This window comes from Ptychodera flava, chromosome 8 (assembly GCF_041260155.1).
Source record: "Ptychodera flava strain L36383 chromosome 8, AS_Pfla_20210202, whole genome shotgun sequence".
NCBI lineage: Eukaryota > Metazoa > Hemichordata > Enteropneusta > Ptychoderidae > Ptychodera > Ptychodera flava.
Window position 1 is genome coordinate 36,953,835 of NC_091935.1, and position 20,349 is coordinate 36,974,183.

General features: G+C 37.2%; 1 protein-coding gene across 1 annotated transcript; it reads right to left on the reverse strand.

Annotated features, from left to right (window-relative positions):
* Window positions 1-1,222: 1,222 nt before the first annotated feature.
* LOC139139217 (D-beta-hydroxybutyrate dehydrogenase-like) lies at window positions 1,223-19,908 on the reverse strand. The gene is made up of 9 exons (XM_070708053.1): window positions 19,791-19,908; window positions 17,910-18,070; window positions 14,191-14,315; window positions 12,313-12,435; window positions 8,162-8,265; window positions 7,463-7,535; window positions 5,486-5,550; window positions 5,054-5,104; window positions 1,223-2,301 (listed from the first exon to the last, which is right to left on the reverse strand). The coding sequence occupies exons 1-9, from the start codon at window positions 19,869-19,871 to the stop codon at window positions 2,209-2,211; spliced, it is 876 nt and encodes a 291-aa protein (XP_070564154.1). The 5' UTR covers window positions 19,872-19,908; the 3' UTR covers window positions 1,223-2,208.
* Window positions 19,909-20,349: the final 441 nt, after the last annotated feature.

Here is a 20,349-nt window from a genome sequence, read left to right on the forward strand (position 1 = left end):
TGTCACATTTCATGACTTTTATCTTGAAAAAATCTAAACATGTATGATTTGTCTTAATAAAAACCAAACTAGCCTAGTAACAGGGCAGCAGCTGCAACTGTTGATGATTTTAAAAATATTTCTGTGCAATATATCAACTACAGTTTCTTGCTGTCTCCCTACAGCATGCTCAAACACACAATATTCAGTTTGTCGACAAAGCCTGTATATATAAATATGTATTAGGTGATAATTTAATTGGAGTCCAGACTGACAGTCAGTTGTCAGTGATACAAATGCATGGTACACATACACAGGCTGTGTTAGCAAGCTGGATACTGGACAGTTCAACATGCTGTAGGGAGTAGAACAAGAACGCAGTTGTATAAACTGAACAAAAATATTGTCAAAATTATCAAAGTTAATACAGCTACTCCCTACGGGTAGTCTCGCTAATGGGTACCGACCTGCTACAGCAGTGTCACTGTCACTGCATACCTGATCAGTGATAGAGATTCAGTGTAGCTCTGCCCTCTGATGTACATGGTAGTTAAAGAAGAGTTTGGGTCAAATAACACTCATGACAGTGAAACATACTTGTACACAAGATCAGGCCAGAAAGCAACACAATGGAAGACAAGGAGACTAATTCAGTGTATAAGTTATCAGGAATTTTTGAATTCTAGCATATGAGAATAATCAAATATTAAAGAAAAAAGATAAGGTCACCATGCTTGATTTTCTAAATTTTACATTCTCGTCATTAAAAAAATGCAAAAGTAAAACTTTGAATAGTAAAGAATATATGTGACTAAATTGAATTATTCATTTTTGTAACCGAATTTGCCATTATTACACCCAAAATTTCAGAGATTAAAACATTTATTTGATGGAATATTTTCACCTTCCAGTATTGTCAATTTTGAGCATCTAATTCATATATGTCTTGTACTTTTGAAACAAACTTTTGGTAGGTCACTGTGCTCAGTTTTTACAATATGACAATTTAATAGCCAGAATTCACGATTTGCCTACTCTCTCATGATCGAACATGATCGTCATTTCGTGTGCTCTTCAGCAGGAGAAATTGACCTGGCCAGAGTTGGATTAACTCAAATTGACTGACACAGATAGATCCAAAAAATTCACTGATGCGTTTAAAAATAATCAATTTAAGAACTTGCCTTAGGAATACCACTTTACAAACTGCTAGCAGGTAGGTAGTATTGAACATCTGCGAGCGGAATGGCGCAGTACGTGTTTATTTTTTCTGCGCGCACATCCTTTACTGATATACTGGCTTGTGATAGTTGGGGGGACTTGAAAAATGTTAATGATATATAGGGGGTATTTGACTTTTTTTAGGGGTATTTTAATCGCAATTCCTCCCGCCCCCTTAATCGTTATTTGTGAACGCAGCCTTAAATGGAAGTTTTTAAAGGTACAAACGTCCCCCGTTTTACCTTTTCCTGAAGTACAATAAGTTTGTTTCGGTTTAACAAAGTTAGCAGTAATACATTTGTGAAGAACTTACGAGTAAACAGAATACTATTAAACAGCCATACATACTCAGGTTTCTGCCTATTTATGCCATATATCCTATTCCATAGATTAATTAGCAACCTAATTATCAACCAATCTATGAATGCTTAGCTATATTGAACCGCCGTAGGCAGCAGCTCAAGAACTTACGAGTAAACAGAATACTATTAAACAGCCATGCATACTCAGGTTTCTGCCTATTTATGCCATATATCCTATTCCATAGATTAATTAGCAACCTAATTATCAACCAATCTATGAATGCTTACCTATAATGAACCGCCGTAGGCAGCAGCTCAAGAGACTACTGAAAACAGTCTACTGTCTCAGGGTACCTGGCAACAAATTTTTTTGTGCAGCCTTGAAGCAAATTTTTTCCATGTCGGCTGGGTAGACCATTTTCTTTCCCTATAAATGGCCGGCAACTATTTGTTTTTCAAAAATCCTCCACCCCACCCCAGAAATCAAATGGTCCACCCATAAGACGATGTTTAAAAAAATGTTGAATTCTGACCGCTGTTTTTTGCAAGAATACGATCTTGACTTCAGTATTTTAGCCAAAATGTAGACTTTTGCCCCCTTCCTCCGATTTTACGGAAAAATTGATATCATGTGCTTTGTAGTTCGAGCGCTTTAGGTTACACTTGTGCCCGAATCGGCGGTTTATTCCCCCTGGTGAGATTTCTTTCACATAGCGTTGTATCCACCATCCATCAATAAGTCAGAGCCCGTTATCTGGTCGGCAGCAGGGGAACACAGGAAGGCAACCAGTTCAGCCACCTACAGTCAGACAAACGATACGGGTTAGGCTGCGTTCACAAAAAACGGTGAGGGGTGGGGCTGGAGGAATTCAGGGGATTTGAAAATTTTGGGGGTAGTAGAGGGGGGCATGAAACTTTTGCTCTGCCCATATGGGGGGCCTGAAAATTTGTTGGTTCCCTTTTACGTTTTACATTTTCCGATTTCAAGGTTTGGTAGGTAATTCGATGGAAAATGAATAACATTTTCATGCCATCCAATTGTTTAAATGTTAGTAATAATTTTAAAAAAAAAATTAGAACCATTTTGACACATTTCATGCTATTTATCTCGAAAAAATCTAAACATGTATGATTTGTCGAAAAAATAAATTTGCGCCCAGTAAGGGGACAGAAGCTGCAACTGTTGATGGTTTTTGCAATATTACTATGCAATACATCAACTACAGTTTCTTGCAGTCACCCTACAACATGCTGAAACACGCAATATTCAGTTTGTCGACGAAAAATGTATAAATAATTATGTATTTGGTGATAATTGAATTATGGTCCAGACTGACAGTCAGTTGTCAATGATACATATGCATGGTACACATACACAGGCTGTGATAGCAAGCTGAATACTGGACAGTTCAACACGCTGTAGGGAGTAGAACATGAACACAGTTGTATAAACTGAACAAAACTATTGTGTAAATTATCAACGTTAATACAACTACTGCCTACAGGCAAGGTCAGTATCATGTACTGCCCTGCTACTGCAGTGTCACTGTTACTGCATACCTGATCTGTGACTGAGATAGCTCTGATTCTTATGTACATGGTAGTTGAAGAAAAGTTTGGGTCAAATGACAACCATGACAGCGAAATATACTTGTACACAAGATAAGGCCAGAAAGCATGCACATGGACCAGGAGACGTGAAAAGTTATCAGGGGTTTTTGAATTTTGGCATACAATTATCGCAGGATATGGGGCACGATTCATTTATGCAAATGAGATTTTGGGTAGCGAAGGGTAGCGGAGGTAGCGGACCATAATTTCAACGTTTCATCTATTTTTATCTACTTAGCAATTGTTTAAAAGTATAAAAAACAATGTTTGACTAACTTGTTGTCTTCAAGAACGTCTCCCCTTCTATTACAGTAATTAAATGTTATATTTAAGGGAGGAGGTCGTTCCGTCTGCGGCTGCGTGTATGGGACCCGTCCATCGGGCCTGTTGCTATGCACAACATATCCCGTCATCTTTTGTGCATACCCAAATTTTAAAATGGCGGCTATACCGTAACTGGTGACAGTTTCATATTAACGAAAGGACACAACATCGTTTATTTGGCACAGTCTTGCCATACTTGGAAAGCTACAGAACAGCCGAAGTATTAACATGCATCAAATACTGATCTTGCTTCACATTTACTCGACATTCATAACCACTGAATTTCTGGGAAGAGGCAATGTCTATCAACAACAAATTCGCGCAGCCGCAGACGGGATCACCCTCTCCCGCGATGTATATAAGGTGCAATCGACCTCAGATAAAAACGAAACCAAATGAAAGGACGGCAAAATATCGATTGTGAATGATGGTGGTTCAGTTTCCTGCTCGAATAACTTATAGTCATTCTGAAGACACACACTTTCAACATTGATGACAAAACACCTAATAAGAGCTCTCAACACCAACAAGACTTTCTTAGTCTGTACATAGTGATGTAGAATAAACCAGCATGGTATTCATATGCTTTCAGATAAAGTGATTCCATAAAATGAAACAGATGCCAGCAGCGTTTTCTGGCACTTTTCCTGGACGATAGCTTAGGTTTCAACGTAGCGCCACCAAACTGTAGAACTGCGAGACTTGTACCCCTCGGGCACGTTCTGCAGTCTTCCCCTGGGCGCTGAACCAAACCCTTCGCTTTCAATATCAAATATTGTGGTTATCTGTGTAGGCAGCACAATTATAGTACTTTTCAATGATTTTCTAAACCGTAGTGTCTCCGCTTTATAAATGCTTGTCTAAGGGCCAATATTAGACTTGTGAACATTGTCCAGGCGATAGGTACTCAAAAAAGATGTGAAAAAATCTATATAAACATTCGCTGAATGAAGAATATTGATGACTGACTGCCTGAAAAAAATTAATGTGCATATCATATTGTTTTATACTAATATATTGAGAGTGAAAGACCCGTGAACTGATTTGCTTAGACGCGATAACAGAGCTACATTCATGATGCACCACAGTTGGAACCCATCGTACAAATTAATTTTCCACAATTTATGAAGTCAATAAACATAAGAAGACTTTGTCGAGTAGGAAATTTTGCATTTATTTTTTAAACGTACCAAATAAAATTAGATACAATTATCATAGACCTGTATTCACTTTTCAAAACTGGGCGTACAAATTACTGGTTATTTGTGTTGTCATCTGTAGTGTCTCACAGGCACCAATATGCGCGACAAGAAACACATACACATCAGCTGCGCAGAGCGTCCATTCGCTTTAACTGTTCATAGTTTGAGGCGAGTGCAATACGCAAACTACACTCGAAGTGATAGTCGTAACTTTTAGACAGTTCAAGCCAAAATTTCGATATACTGTTATAATAACAGCAGTGGACCATCATGGGGCCGAGTAATCGATTTTGACCTATGCACCTCGCTTATTTTCTGATCCTAGCTGCATACACATTTGGACATTCAAAAGGCAGACAGACAAACAAACAAACACGCAATAGCTGTTAATTATGCACAATTACGTCAACTCACCTGTTCAGCTTTAAGAAAGGTCCCACTTGGCACGGCAGATTGTACAGTACGCTAACAGAAAGATGTGAGTGGAAAGCAAAATATTTTGTAAAGAAAATTGCAGGTCTGTCATCACGAATATAAACGAATCACCATCACCATGTTTCGTTGGTAGAATTGGTGGTATGAAGTAAGACATGAACATTTCATTAAGATTGTGGTAAAGGTACAAATACGACTGACACACACATAGAAGATACGAAGAAAGACACCGTCAAGTAAACAGAAAGAACGTTTTTTTGACTTGGAGTTTAAAACTGATAATTGTGAACTTGCTATGTATATTTGCGGTATCCACCATAAATTAATCACATGGTACCTTGGTCAGTGAGAAATATTACATCTTAATGAAAACTTCATTTTTGAACTGACTTAACCGAGTCAAGACCTTACCTTGAAATCATCCAAAGTCATCGATTGGTCCTTCCCAAAGACTTGTTTTCTATATTCGACGTTTACTGCCCGTAAAAAAAATACAATGAATGTATAAAACCACCATAGTATCTGAATAGTCAAAGGCACATTTCATTCAAAGGCATATTTCAGTTGGAGTTGGGTAATGAACCTAACACTTTGAGAGGGTCAGATTTTGCAAACTTAGCCTGGGAGGGGGGTCACATTTTACCTTTAGCAATTTTATATTCAATACAAATTTTCCATGTGTAGTTTTCAGTATGAAAGACTTTTAACAACAATCCTATTGCAATAGCCGTCTCATAATACATCAATAGATCCCTAAAGTGCAATACATAACCGTGTTCACTATTAAGGGCGTAGAAGACACTGACACGGTGTGAATATCTATCTATCTATCTATCTATCTATCTATCTATCTATCTATCTATCTATCTATCTATCTATCTATCTATCTATCTCAATGTTTAAAATCACCATTGCATCTGAAATAGTCATTTTTTCGTATGTCATTCAAAGACACCTATCAGTTGGAGTTGGGTAAGAGTAATGTTTTCAGATGCAATGGTGGTTTTAAACATTGAGGGCTCTGGTGTAAATTACAATTTACTTTGTAACTCAGACTACCCTCTGAAAATAAAGTATAATAATAATAATAATAATAATAATAATAATAATAATTATAATAATAATAATATCCATCTATCTATCTTCTATCTGTCTATCTATATATCTATCTATCTATATCTATCCATCTGTCTGTCTGTCTATCTTTCCGTCCGTCAGTCTGTCCCTCCCTCCCTCCCTCCCTCCCTCCATGCATCCATCCATCTATCTATCTACAGATTGATCGATCTATCGATCTATCTATCGATCGATCGATCGATCGCTCCACTAGAGGAGTATATTTGAAAGTGCATATCCGTACATGAAATGAGTAAATTCACCGGGAAAAAGGTCAGCTTCCGCCTTACAAAACCAACTACATCTGTAACAGTTTGTTTACAAATGTTTAACATGAGTGTACTTAACTAGCGTAGGCTTAAATATGGAAAGTAAGCTCAAATTCAAAAGAGTACTCGAATGATAGGGATATAAACGAATGAGTGTGAATATAGGGTATACATTGGAGTCAATGGGGCAAACTATTTTTTTAAAATAACTATCAGGTAGTTGAATTTAAGTAGCTAGAATTTTCGAGGGCACGGAATATCCCGGTTTTTTCTCGCTCTCAATTTTCTCTTCCGCCCAATGGCGTTAATTTAGCTCATTCCCTTTTAGACCATTTTAGCCAAGGAGAAGGAAGAGTTGGAGATGTCTGGCGACTCTTGTACTATTACTTTGATCATTAACAAACTCAGTGGTTTTAGGAGGGTCATACAAGCACTTCAAGTTTCATGGTTATGTTTTACAAATTGGGAAAGGGGAGAGTCAGATTTTAAAAAGAGGTCACATTTTACATGATGGCCCACCCTTGATATCCCGTAGTCCACCCCCCCCCTTACAACTGAAATCAAAGTATTAGTACAACAGTCGCCAGATATCTCAAAATGGGACTTTTCCTTCTCCTTAGCTAATATCAGTTGTAGTATAGGAATTTCAAATTTTCAATTTTAAAGTGTGAATACAGTGATTTTGAATGAACTATGAATGTCTTTAACGTAGCCAGATGTCCAGAACTGTTGTACATAAATTGATTTCAATCACTGATATCATAGAGGACAGCCATTAATGAAAAACTTCAGTGGGTAGTTAGACTGTTACAAGCCATCATGTTAAGTGTCAGTGAACCAATTATTTGGTCACTGACCCCGATGGATCCATAGCCCCCCCCCCAAGAAATGCCCAGTCCCTAACATACACGCACATACTGACTGCCACTGTCTCTCATCGTTTTTCAAACCCGTTGTAAAAAAAACGTTCCATGCTTGTTACTGGATGTACGTCGAAACTTACGTTCTGTTTGTACCTCGGCAGGACAGACAGCGTTGCAGGTGACGCCTGATCCAGCGGTCTCAAGAGCGGTACACTGCGATGATCAAAAAGACAGGAGACTCATATTTAATTTGAAAATTTGGAATCGTATGTGATATGCACCGGGGATATGCACTACAGTACATCCACAAGAAGAGAGACTCCATAAACCACATCGTGATGGTCAGTAGAAGTGAGAGAAAGGACAGATACTCCATGAGGGAATCTTTATGTAAATGGGATATGTACTGATGACTAATAATTTTGCGACTTGTCACATGTTTAATGGTCATTTTGATTTCCCCACGCGTTACATCGGACTACTCTGTGCAATTTCTGTGAACATTCCAGTGCAGGTATGCCCGATATCCACGATTTTTGCATTTGCGCATAGGGACAGCGATTTTTTGAATGGGCATTCATTTAATCGCAGTGTAATTTTTCAAAATTGCACATACGGGTAGTTAATTACAAGTGTATACACACCCCTGAGTTAGTAAGTTCTCACAAACTTATTTTAGTTTGAACGTAAACTCATAAAAATAATGCTAAAAGATAAAGCTAGAAGGGCTTTAATGTACAATATTTATAATATCATAAAGGGTGAATAAAGAAATATAGTGCTTGCAATATCCCATGGTGTAGGTACAGTATTCGGAGATCACATTGAGGTTAACATACCTTTGTTAAACCACTGAGTCCGTGCTTGACTGTCACATATGCGGCTGCATCGGTTACACCACCAAGCCCAAGAGGTGAACCTATATTGATGATTCTTCCCCAGCCTGTATGGTGGCAGAAAATGTTTTTGCAAAAATATGTGCTATCCAAAAACATTTAGCGTGCTACCAAAACGGACATTATATGCAAAATACTAGTACTCTCTTATCAGCAAGAATGAAACAGGGCCAATGTCCCCGAAACTACTATAGACGTGGATGGTATAGAGGACTTACATGGCATAATGCCAGATATATTGAGTGCGGAGGTCCTTTAGCAATACAGTGTAATCTTATGGCAGAAGAATCGTTTCAGTATGGCTCATAATTACAGACCCCGTATACACAGACATTCATCAATAGCCATCTATGCCTATAGTGTATTTGCCATCTCTCTCACACTAGGTGGACACTAAGCTTATACAGGCAGTTTCACAAAATCTAGATAAGCTGCTTCTGTGACGATGAACGATTATTTGATACTGCTCAATTCCGTTTAGTGTTATTAGTTCTATGTATGAACAACATGAATAGTAAGTGTCATCAAATTTGACTGTCTTATTAGATGCATTACTTTTTGTGGGGCTTGAACTCACACTATCCACAATACTGATTCACTTGGCATAGCAATCGGTTAGCTAAGACCCAAGAAAATAGATGTTTCAACAAGTGGCCTGAAAAAAGTGCTATTGTGTTTGCAAAGAGTTTGAACTTTCGACCTTTAGGCAGTAGTCCATTTTAACGCCCGGTTTTCAGTTTTGATGATAAACAGTAAACATTTGGTGGTCCAAACTTGAAATTTTCGGAGTAATACAATCAGTTACGTAATACGCAGACAACCCAGGTATAAAACATGCAATACAAACTATACATGTAAACCAAATAAACTGATAAGAATGAAACTAACAACAACTATTTTTGACTTTTATTGTCAGCAAAATATATAGGAACTCAACATTGTCCAAGTTAGTTGAGAGTTGTAATCAAAAGCAGAAAACCACGGCTCATTTGTCAAATGATCACTGATACATGTTAATCGAACCTTGGAAGGAGCAAATTTTGATTTTGCCAGAGGGATAGGTAGTCAATATTGTTTTTTTCTGTTTGTGTGGTGGAGTGGCCTGATAATCCTCTGTATGAGTTGCACTTGGCTAGCCCCATGCTGTGATGATTTACGTAATCAATCAATAACCTGACAGCTGTGTGTATGTTTATTTAACAAAATCATTAGAACTAAGACAGATATACTGGAGTCTGTATTCACAGTAGGGCGAAACATTTTGCCATTCTATTCCTTATCAGTGTTTGGGTTTCTTCCATGAAATATTTGCTAAAGTTGGTCCACTAAATAAAAAAGGCCTCAGATATGTTTCTTTGATCAAATTTTACTACAAATTTATACCAAATATGACTATATTACTGTCACAGTTTTCAAAACTCTCTTACAAGGTATTCAGGGTTGGTATAGTTCATTTGAGGTCGGAGACTAAGACATAAGCTCCAAAAATACAAAATTATCTCCCAAGTTTGAACAAAGTATGTGGCTTAGGTCATCCCTCTAGAGGTACTTGTAAACCCAACTGCAAAGGTATTAGACAAGCAATTTTTGAGAAGACATTATTACCAAAACTGGCAAAAATTGTCCAAGAAATACAAAATTAATTATTTCTTAACTATAAGAAATCACCTCACTGAGGTCATCCTAAGGGAGCTGTATACCAAATATCAAAGCTGTCTGAACAGCCGTTTTGAAGAACATTTGAGGATGGCCTGACCTAAACTGGCAAAAATAACTCCCAAAATACAAAATCGAAGATTTTCATCATAAGTTCAATATATCACATTAAGACAAAACCTACGAACCTGAATACCAAACATTAAAGCTATCAGATGAGTAGTTTTTGAGGAAAAAAAATTGATCAAAACAGGCGAAAATTGCCCCCAAAATACGAAATTGCAGATTACATCACAATTTCAATACATCAAATTAAGTTAATTCGTAGGAACCTGTATACCAAATATCAAAGCTATCAGACGAGGAGTTTTTGATAAACAAATTTTTAACCAAAGATGGCAAAAATTGCCCCCAAAATACAAAATTGATGATTTCATCATAATTTGAATATATCATACTTTGATCGTGCCTATGAACCTTTATACCAAATATCAAAGCTATAAGACAAGTGGTTCTGGTGAAAAAAAATTGACCAAATATGACAAAAGTGGTTTTACAACTATTCACTTCGACAGAGACAAATTCAAAACAGCTGAAAATATTGGTGGTGGCTTGTGCATGTTTGTGAATGAACAATGGGCAACCAACTTTCGTGTACGCGAAACTATCAGTAATACACATTTTGAGATTTTAAATGTCTTTTTTAGACCACACTATTTACCACATGAATTTGGACAAATTACTTTAACATTGGTTTATGTGCCCGGACAGATTATACGCAAGCGACTGAAAAAATTGTTGAATCTTACAATAAGGCGTTATCCAGGTAAACAGACCAACCGATATTCATTTGTAGTGATTTTAACAGGTGTGACATTAGAAATTTTCTCCCCAGTTTGCATCAGTACATCACCTGCCCGACACGTCTAAACAAAATTTTGGACATGTATTTCGGTAACATTCCTCAAGCATTTGTTGCCAAAAGTCGACCTCCACTAGGCAGGTCAGACCACAATGTGATTCACCAACAGCCAAGTTACAAACAAAAACTAAAAAGACCCAAACCGATCATAAAACAAGTAATACAATGGACAAACGATAACATTGAAGAACTTAGGGGATGCCTGGAAATAACTAATTGGCAAGGTTTCTTTGATAATTGCGTGGATGGGGATGAACTGACAGATACTTTGACTTCATATATCCAGTTTTGTGAAAACAATGTTATAAGGTCGAAAGAAGTGCTTATCTATCCTAATAAGAAATCCTGGGTTACTAAAGAGCTCAAACAATGTCTAAATGAAAAGAAACATGCCTTTATACAGCACGATTTGAACGAAGTAAACATTACAAATAGGGAATTTCAAACTAAATCTAAATTACCAAAAATTGCTTATTAAAGCAGAGTTGAAGAGAAATTAAGTAATGGCAATACCAGGCTGGCTTGGCAAGGCTTGAATAATAGGCAGAAAGCAGAAACTACATCGCATGTCTGTAGATCCAGTCAAGTTTGCCAATGATCTCAACCAGTTTTATGCACGTTTTGATCAAAATATCTTTAGAGTGCGATCAGATCTGTAACACTCTCAGTCAATCATGTTTTGAAGATCACGTACAGTATGTATCGAAATGTTTTTGCAGACTGAATTTACATAAAGCCCAAGGGCCCGATGGAATAGGGGAAAGGGTGTTGAAACTGTTTGCCGAACAGCTCAGTCCTGTATTTACTCAGCTATTCAATACTTTGTTCAATTTAAACCATGTACCTCGGTTATGGAAAACCTCTACCATTATCCCTGTCCCTAAGAAGACAGGGGCTAGAGCACTGAATGATTTTTGTCCTGTTGCCCTGACATCAAACATAGCAAAAGGTTTAGAACGACTTGACCAAAAATGACAAGAATTGCCTGAAAATACAAATTTGCATATTTGATCACAATTTGAACAAGTCTGAGTTAGGTCATCCCTAGAGACATGTATACCAAATATCAAAGTTGTCTGACCAGTGGTTATGGAGAAGAAGATTTTTTACCAAAAACGGCTTTTTTGAGCTTAATTGCATATTTTCAACAATATCGAAAACTGTAAAGGTAATTCTTCACAATCACAATTTGCATCTACACAAGAAATATAAAGTTTGTAAGTACTGTGGTTCTTAAAATATCTGAGTGGACATACATACATACACACATACATACATACATACATACATACATACATACATACATACATACATACATACATACAGACAGACAGACAGACAGACAGACAGACAGACAGACAGACAGACAGACAGACAGACAGACGGACAGTCATACGGACATACATACAGCCGGACGCCGGACGTATATTCATCCAAATAGCTTCTATAGACTATAGTCTAGAATAGCAAACCTCGAATTGAGAGTGTTAGAAAGAAATCATCAAGGTAGCCTTACATTTTCGTCTCATGTCGGATAAGACAAGTTTTGACAAGTAGAACGGAGCGTCAAGGTTGATACACATTGATTTCTGCCAGTTTTTTCTGTCTGTGGATTCAATCGACCGGAAGTAGGCCATTCCTACAAAAGAAATTTAGAACATGTTGAGTCAATTGCGCCAATGCATCACTCAGATTGGACGAGAGCTCACACCGGCAACGGTTAAAGTGAGGCAGTCGTCGGAACTGCGCTTGTGCGACTTTCTTGTTTACAAACAATGTATTTCATGCATGATATCTAGATGAATCAAGTCAACATAGCTGCAACATTTAAATTTTACGATACTCATTGTTAAAAAACACCTTTTAACTTTCATCAATCGCCAACGTACACTAGATACAGTGTTTACATCGGTCGTAGGGGTCCCTGGCAACCACAGAGCAGAGTTCCGACGACTGCTTCCCTTCAAATAGAAATATACCAGTGCTGAAATGGGCCCCTCAACTAGCATGGAAGGTTAATGTGATTGCAGACAGCATTATTGTGCAAAAAATATGCGCTAGAATTAATAAATATGTTGAGATGGTGTAAGCGTTTACAGAGTCAGTGTCTTTTAGTACTGCCTTATTAGAGCATTTAGCTTGAGCTTTTGTCACCTGTGTCTCTTTAATTCCCAGGCTCAGTACGCGTGCAGCTATGTATTCTTCGCGTCAACAATGTTCAGCACCCGGCGCAGAGTTTACTGTCGACGACGGTCGCTCAATTTAAGATTCTCCTTTCTCCATTTTTGGGGGTACTAAACCATGGATGCAGTGATTTTTTGCATCCGTGCCTACACTAAGGAAAAAGACAATTTTCAGCGCTAGAAATACAAATGTTGATTTATAATACTGAAATGATTTAAACTAAGTGGGACCACAGGGTACCTTTAGTTATCAACAAGACAAATAATCAAGTTGCAGAGCAGCAATTGCTGGGTTCTGAGATGTTTTTCCAGGATACTCGTCATTTGTCTGCACGAGTCCCCAGCAAAGGATACTCGTTTTCTTCATGTCGCCAAACATCAGGGATTTACGTGTTGTTCTGGCTGAAATACGCATAACAAGGTCAAAGGTCATCCGAGGTCACCCACAAATCTGAGAAAGACTTTTCAGTTCGTAATGGTCAAAATGCAAGAAAAACCAATCTCCGAGCTCTATTGGTTGGCCTAGAAATAGATATGTGCATAATAATGAGTTGAATTACTGATTAAAGGCACACTCTATGAAGTGCCTCTAGCCACCAAATACCAGAACTCTACCTTCTGTGCTTGATGATGTACATTAAACTAGGTTAAAAAAGTCGTCACAATGAATGCCTCCATGACATGGTTTATGCCACTAAATACCAGAGCTTTGTCTATTGTAATTGCTAATGTATGTATAAGTCGGTCAAAGGTCCTTCGAGGTCAATGCAAATTTGGGGAAAAAAGATCCCGTATTGCTAAATATCAAACAAAAACCAAACCTCTAGTCCCATTGCTTTGCCCGGAATAAGATAAGCACATGTAACTATAAGTTGGAGAAGATCTTTGAAAGTGAGTGACTTACGCCATCGCATACCAGAGCTGCACCTGTTGCATTTTATGAGAAACTATCAACGAGGTTACTGGCTAGAATGAGAATAAAGATTTCGTTGCCGTCGAATCTATCTGTCAATCTATCTATCTATCTATCTATCTATCTATCTATCTATCTATCTATCTATCTGTTATATATATATATATGTATATATATATATATATATATATATATATATATATATATATATATATATATATATATATATATATATATATTGTGTTCGAGCTTCTTGTTGACAAACGCACTTTTACGTTTTATTGCGTTGTCATGATACCTGCATTGTTGACAAGAATGTCCACGCCATCATTATGAATTTTCTTTACGTCATCAAACAATCGCTTGGCGTTTTCCAGTTGCGCTAGATCGGCCGGCAAGTAGGTAACCGGTACGTCATATTGTCTGTAAGAAAGGATAATGGAGATAATGATTACTTAAGTTTTAGAGTTACGGATAAAATTGAATGAGGTGAATGGACATTAGACATAAATTGCCCCTCGACGACAGATAATCAGACTGTCAAAATTTCACAGTGCCTGCAGTATGCTAGTATGCTGTCCGTGTGGATTCATTATGGAGCTTGCGAAGTAGAGTCAGTTTTCATAGTTTTGTTTTTCCTTTTGAAAAATCGAAGATTTATCTTTTTGCTAACGAAGTTAATGTACAAATAGAGGCTATGTGCATTTCAAACATCGTGAAATCTAAAGTTGAGCATGTTTTCGAACAAAGAAAGAGTTTTACCACAGTTCCCATTACATGTCGCAAGTACGACCATCTCTATTTTCTGTAATTTTGGTTATTCTATTGATCTGTCAAAGTATTCATCACTTTGAAAATTACAATTTCATGTTTATATGTTATTAGTTCAGCATATTAAGCTATTTGAGCTTCCGAGAAATTAAAATCTGTTAGGAGCGACCTCTCTAAAGCGACGATCCTGAACTTTTGCCCCCACTTTGCCAAGGAAACCTTGAAATGCTTTGTTCTAGAATAAAGACTGAAATTCATATTGACAATGCAAACTTTGAATCGAGTATATTCTCTTGCTCCAAGGGACATGAAACGTCAGATATTTATAATTACCAGTTTGTATTTGGTAAGACCATGGAGGTCAAAAAGAGACTCCCCATGTTATGAGTGCGAAAAGCGACTCCAGTGACGAATATTCTATTCCGGTTTATGGTATAGTATACATGAAAATACTTTAGTATTTAACAATGTATTCATTAAAGTTTCTCAGAATATGAACTCCTCCAACCTCTCTCTAGACTTGTGAACAAAGCATAGTGGTTTTTATTTTTATTATATAACTACAGAACTGGTATGCAATAAATGAAATGTTCGAAAATAGATAGAGTATTGTGAATTACAATAAACAATTGATCTTTTCAGATGCTTCCATTACACTAACCCTTGGGGTCGTCTACTTCTCAAATTCGTATCTCAAGACAAATTCATTTTTTGATGATGATTTCGATTGGTATCTTTGTATTAGTCATCCAGTATTTATAGATACTCCGTTTTCCAAGTAGAATTAAATACCGACCCACACAAATCTGTGCTCTTAATCTATGATATTCTCATTTGCTTCTGTAAATATATTTGATTACCGTATTTATCTCTACTTCAGGAAGTCTCAAGGTCACGTGACAGCTATTTTACAGTGTAAATATCTATGTTCTATTGCGTCCACCTGCTGGCAGACTGAACAATACATATGGACGTCTCCTTTAGTTTCCAAAAGTACAAATATGTTACATGAGATTATAAGATATACACGTTTCCATGGAAATTCTCTCAATTTCATTTCTTTTACAATTATAGACGTTTACCCAGGTCCCATGACATTTTTACTCGTGAGGCAAACCATATTCGAAGTTTGTCATTGGCATGCTTGAGTGTCTTTGTATAAGAATGGAATGCAATATTCTGCATTTGAGTCTATGAATAAAATATAGAAATAAAAGGTGACGCCCTGATCATTAACGTTTATTTATGGGCAAGGGCGAGAGAAAAGCCAAAACTTAATGGGCGAGATTAGTGCCAAGCTTGTTAATTTGGCTTTCTCCTCGCCCGCGCCCATAAATAATCGTTCATGGTCAGGGCGGAGTCTGTTATGCCAACACACGCCACATGTTCATTCCGTGATGCCATTTCCCCGGGGAAACAGTTTTTGACCAAATTTGGAAAAGTACCCGGTCACGTGACCGTGGTGTTATCTGTAGCTTTGAAACAATGGTGGGTGATGAGCGACAAGCCTCTCTCCAAAACAGCAAGATTTCCATTCCAACACCGTAGGAACTTGAACAGCTCATTGACGAAAACGGATTCAAGTTTGATAGCTATGCTTAGAATATTTTGGGAAGAAAATAGCACAATTGTTACCGCTGTGGAGAAATCGCCAAGTAAACTTTTCAAATTGGATTGTTGCGGGGCATAATATAAGAACACATTAAAAACATAAGCGAGTGGCGTGTTGTAAAACACTAATAACCTGGTCTTTATTCGGGCTATAGCTCATGACTAGGTAATAGGTGTTTAATATTATCAGCAAACCGTCAAAATTTACAACAATTTCCCAGGCGAAAGACAACGGGGTTCCAGAACTTGTATTACACAAATGTTGTATTTACTGAACAGTGACGTGCTGCGCTGTACGTACTGTCACGTGTGCTGAAAAGAGTTTGCAGTTCGACCAATTAAAACCGTTTTCAGAATTAGACAGCGAAGCTACTTCTGTGAATTACAATAAAATTGTTTACACTGATTAGTTTCAACTCTGGCTTGCTGGCAAAGTAGACAACATTAACAGAGTCAGATCACAGGGCAGCTAGGAAATACAAACAAATAAATAAATAAATAAATAAATAAATAAAATCTCAACAAACATACAAGCAAGCATACAAATACATAAACAAATAATAAACACACAGACAAACATAGACAAATAGATAAACAAACAAACATACAATATCATAGAACGTTGAATGAATAAAAGTAAGAAACAAAAAGACAAATATATATATATATATATATATATATATATATATACATATATATATATATTATATATATACATAAATATATGCATGTGTATGCACATTTGTCTGTTTATTTGTTACTATGTTAGTATGATATTGTATGTTTGTTTGTTTGTTTGTTTATTTATTTGTTTATATTTGTCTGTGTGTGTTTATTATTTATTTATATATTGTATGCTTGTTTGTATGTTTGTTTATATTTTATTTTTTGTTTATTTGTTTGTTTGTGTGTTATTTCCTGGCTACCCTGTGGTCAGATGACACAAGATCGGCTTTTACTCTGCATGTGGGCAGTCAAAATAACTGACTCTGGCAGCTAGCTACAGTTGAAACCAATAAGGGTAAACAGTTTAATTGCAGTTCACAGCAGTAGCTTCACTGTCTAATTCTGAAAATGGTTGTAAAATGCGACGAACAGGGCATGGTAATAACATTATAACGGAAATTTTGAACTGTCGAGGTGAAGCCATAATCATCCTCTACAGAATGCAGAGAGTAGTGACCTTAATTTAACACGATTAGAACTAATGTGGGATGGTGCATCTTTATATTTTTCAAATTTCTCAACACTGTTAGGTGCCCTTTTGCTGAATGTTATAATATTACAAATTACTCATAAAAACAAGTGTGTAACTTAAAAAGAAAAGCAGATGAGCTTACATTTGCTGATTAAATAGACATTACTTTACTATCCAATTATTCAAAATCAGTTCCAATCGTGTTAATTAAACCAACCAATCAACCACAAAATGGTTGTCATCTTTACGAGCATTGTGATTCACTGTACAGCTCAGTAGTTTGAAGCCCTTCACAGTTTTCAGTTTGAGACTAGAATTCACTGTTTCTAGATCCAGGGCCATGCTTTGCATCACTGTTGCTTAGCCAAAAATAGCGCTAGCTGAACTTTATCGAGACTTACTGAATAATATGTCGCGGGTACAATTACAAAACTTACCTTGCAAGCTGTGATGTCAGAGACTCTACCTTCATGGGATGTCTGCTGCCGCTAAGAACTAGGGAGCAACCTCTTCTTGCCAAACTCTCTGCCGTGGCAATCCCTATTCCATTCTTATCACTCGATCCTGTGATAAGGGCAACTCTACCCTGTAAGTTAGCCTAGAGATTTGAATGTGATGTAAGTCACTTACACAGGCTATTTTTCATGTGGTGAAAAGAACTTTCAATTTGGCGCGCCCTTTTTGAGACGATGAATGTCCAAATAAGTCTGTATACATTTGACTTTGTAACATTGAACAGGCCGATGGCGAATTGGCCGCATGTGTAACCCGAAAGACCGAAATGAGCTAAGATCGGTGAAACATCATTGGTGATACAACATTTATTCCCGGCATCCAGTTTAATCTGTGAATTTACAGTGGATTATTTGTTGGATTGGTACATATTATATTGTTTTGGATTGGTAAGATGGTTTCCAGAGTCTGGCCGATAAATATTGTTTAAAACCTGTCTTCTTTGTCAGATTTTTCAAAAACATATAAGGATTCTATTTTTTTATCATGGATTTTCTAGAAATATGTGGGCTGAAAAGACAAGCATGCGAAAATCAGTGAATTCGGCAATACGTTAAGGTGACGCCTTTGTGTGCAGCTAAAAGGTACCCTAACTTCGTGCGAGTTAATTGTTCGGAATGGCTGACAAACTCGTGGCGGTCGCATTTCAGGCAAGAGAGACGGCCAATGATTGTTTATAACTTCTCTGAGTTCTTTCTACACCTAAGACTAGTTTTGATCCAGGGATATGCAGTCCTTCCTTAAATTCGACAGATTTTCAAAACTCCGACACTGAAAACCTGCCTCGCCTTCCTCTTACATATGTGCATTCTCGCGATCCAGTTTGTTTTTGATCGACGAACCCCCGCAAAAATTAAGCTGTAACCATTGTCCTTAATAAGTCATCATCATCTCAGAAATGTAACAAGTGCCTGTGGTAGAACATGTAGGTTTTGACCTAGGAAGTTGGCCAAACATAATAGGCTTTTGAAATCCTCGCCATTGAATGTAAAATTGTAGGGTTTGTGCTTTGTAATTCAAAATCTCCAGGGTATATCTAATTCAAGGTAAGTGCCCCGCCCCGACGTATAACCTTGTCCAATTTCAGTGCAGTTCAAAAAGAAATGTCTGTTGACAGCCCTAATCTTTAGACTCTATAATTTCAAAGTATTTATCTGTATACTATTTTGAATGAACTTTTATTCAAACATCTCATCAGATCTAATGAAAAAGTAAGTACTTTTATTTATTCATTTTGCCTTTTTTGAAACTGTAAGCCTAAATTCACTTGATATTTTTCATGAACGCAATTGTCATTTATTGCTATGAAATTTTATGTCGAAGTTGCAAGGACCGAGACCGTAACCGAAACGTGCTGAGTTCGTGTGGTCTCCGAGAAGCAGATATTTGACAACAGCATTGTGTAAAGCAGGTTGATCACGGGCCTTGACCCATTTGTTATTGCATTTGATCTCTGAGTGTAAATGGCTTGCTTCTACCTCGATGGAGAAAATATGGCAGCATTAGAAACTATCATCTCGAAAACTATACCATCCTTGTTTGTACTGTCGTCTGATATATTAGCTTACAGAGTTGTGTTCAAACACTCCTGTTCGGATTAGGATTTCCTGAAGCAGTGGAGTTAACTTAGTTTGTGACACCTTCTACATTAATGTTTCACGGCCGCTCCCAGACATTGTGATCGCATACAAAAACTTGACCTATACATACAATTGACCGTGGAGATTCAGGGTGTATGAGCTGACGCATACTATGCACCTCAGAGCAAACTTAACTTTTAAATGCCGCTAAAATGTTCATCTCACCTCTAAATACGAATTACTTGCTAAATAACGAACACTTCCCGATGACTTCGAAATCCATGAGAGTTTCCTCGCAAAATTCATGTCTTTCAGCAACACTGGAATTACAACTTGACGGAAAGTTAGAAGTTTGATTAGCATATCATTTGCATGGCGATTTGACCTAGTTCAGCGGCGGAAGTCGCCTTGCCAACGTCCTCGCTATACATGCTAATAGGTGCGCTATGGCGATTGGTGACAATACATTCAGAACGCACTTGCTTTGGAAGAAGACAGTCAAGGAACTGAGAGCTTGCATAAATTAGGGAGTAGCAAATTCAATCAGCATCAAATGATATTGCCTAAAGTAGTTAAAGCAAAGCGAACACGAAGATGGTTACCGAGTCCACGAAGCAAGAAACGAAGTCTGGCTCCATGCCGAGCCTAACTGATATAACACTCTCACTAAGGTTCAACATTAAAGAAATCATGTAATTCTGGGATAAAAGACGTAGTTATCGGAAATTACATCTTGAATTTTATCTAAAAAAACAACAAAATTATGCATGAAAGTGTCAAGCAT

Coding starts and splice junctions, on each gene's coding strand:
- LOC139139217 (XM_070708053.1), bottom strand. CDS start 19,871: ATGAATTTTGCGAGGAAACTCTCATGGATTTCGAAGTCATCGGGAAGT. Junction 14,316..17,909: donor CTGACATCACAGCTTGCAAG/GTAAGTTTTGTA, acceptor CCTTTCTTACAG/ACAATATGACGTACCGGTTA. Junction 5,105..5,485: donor TGACTTTGGATGATTTCAAG/GTAAGGTCTTGA, acceptor TCTTTCTGTTAG/CGTACTGTACAATCTGCCGT.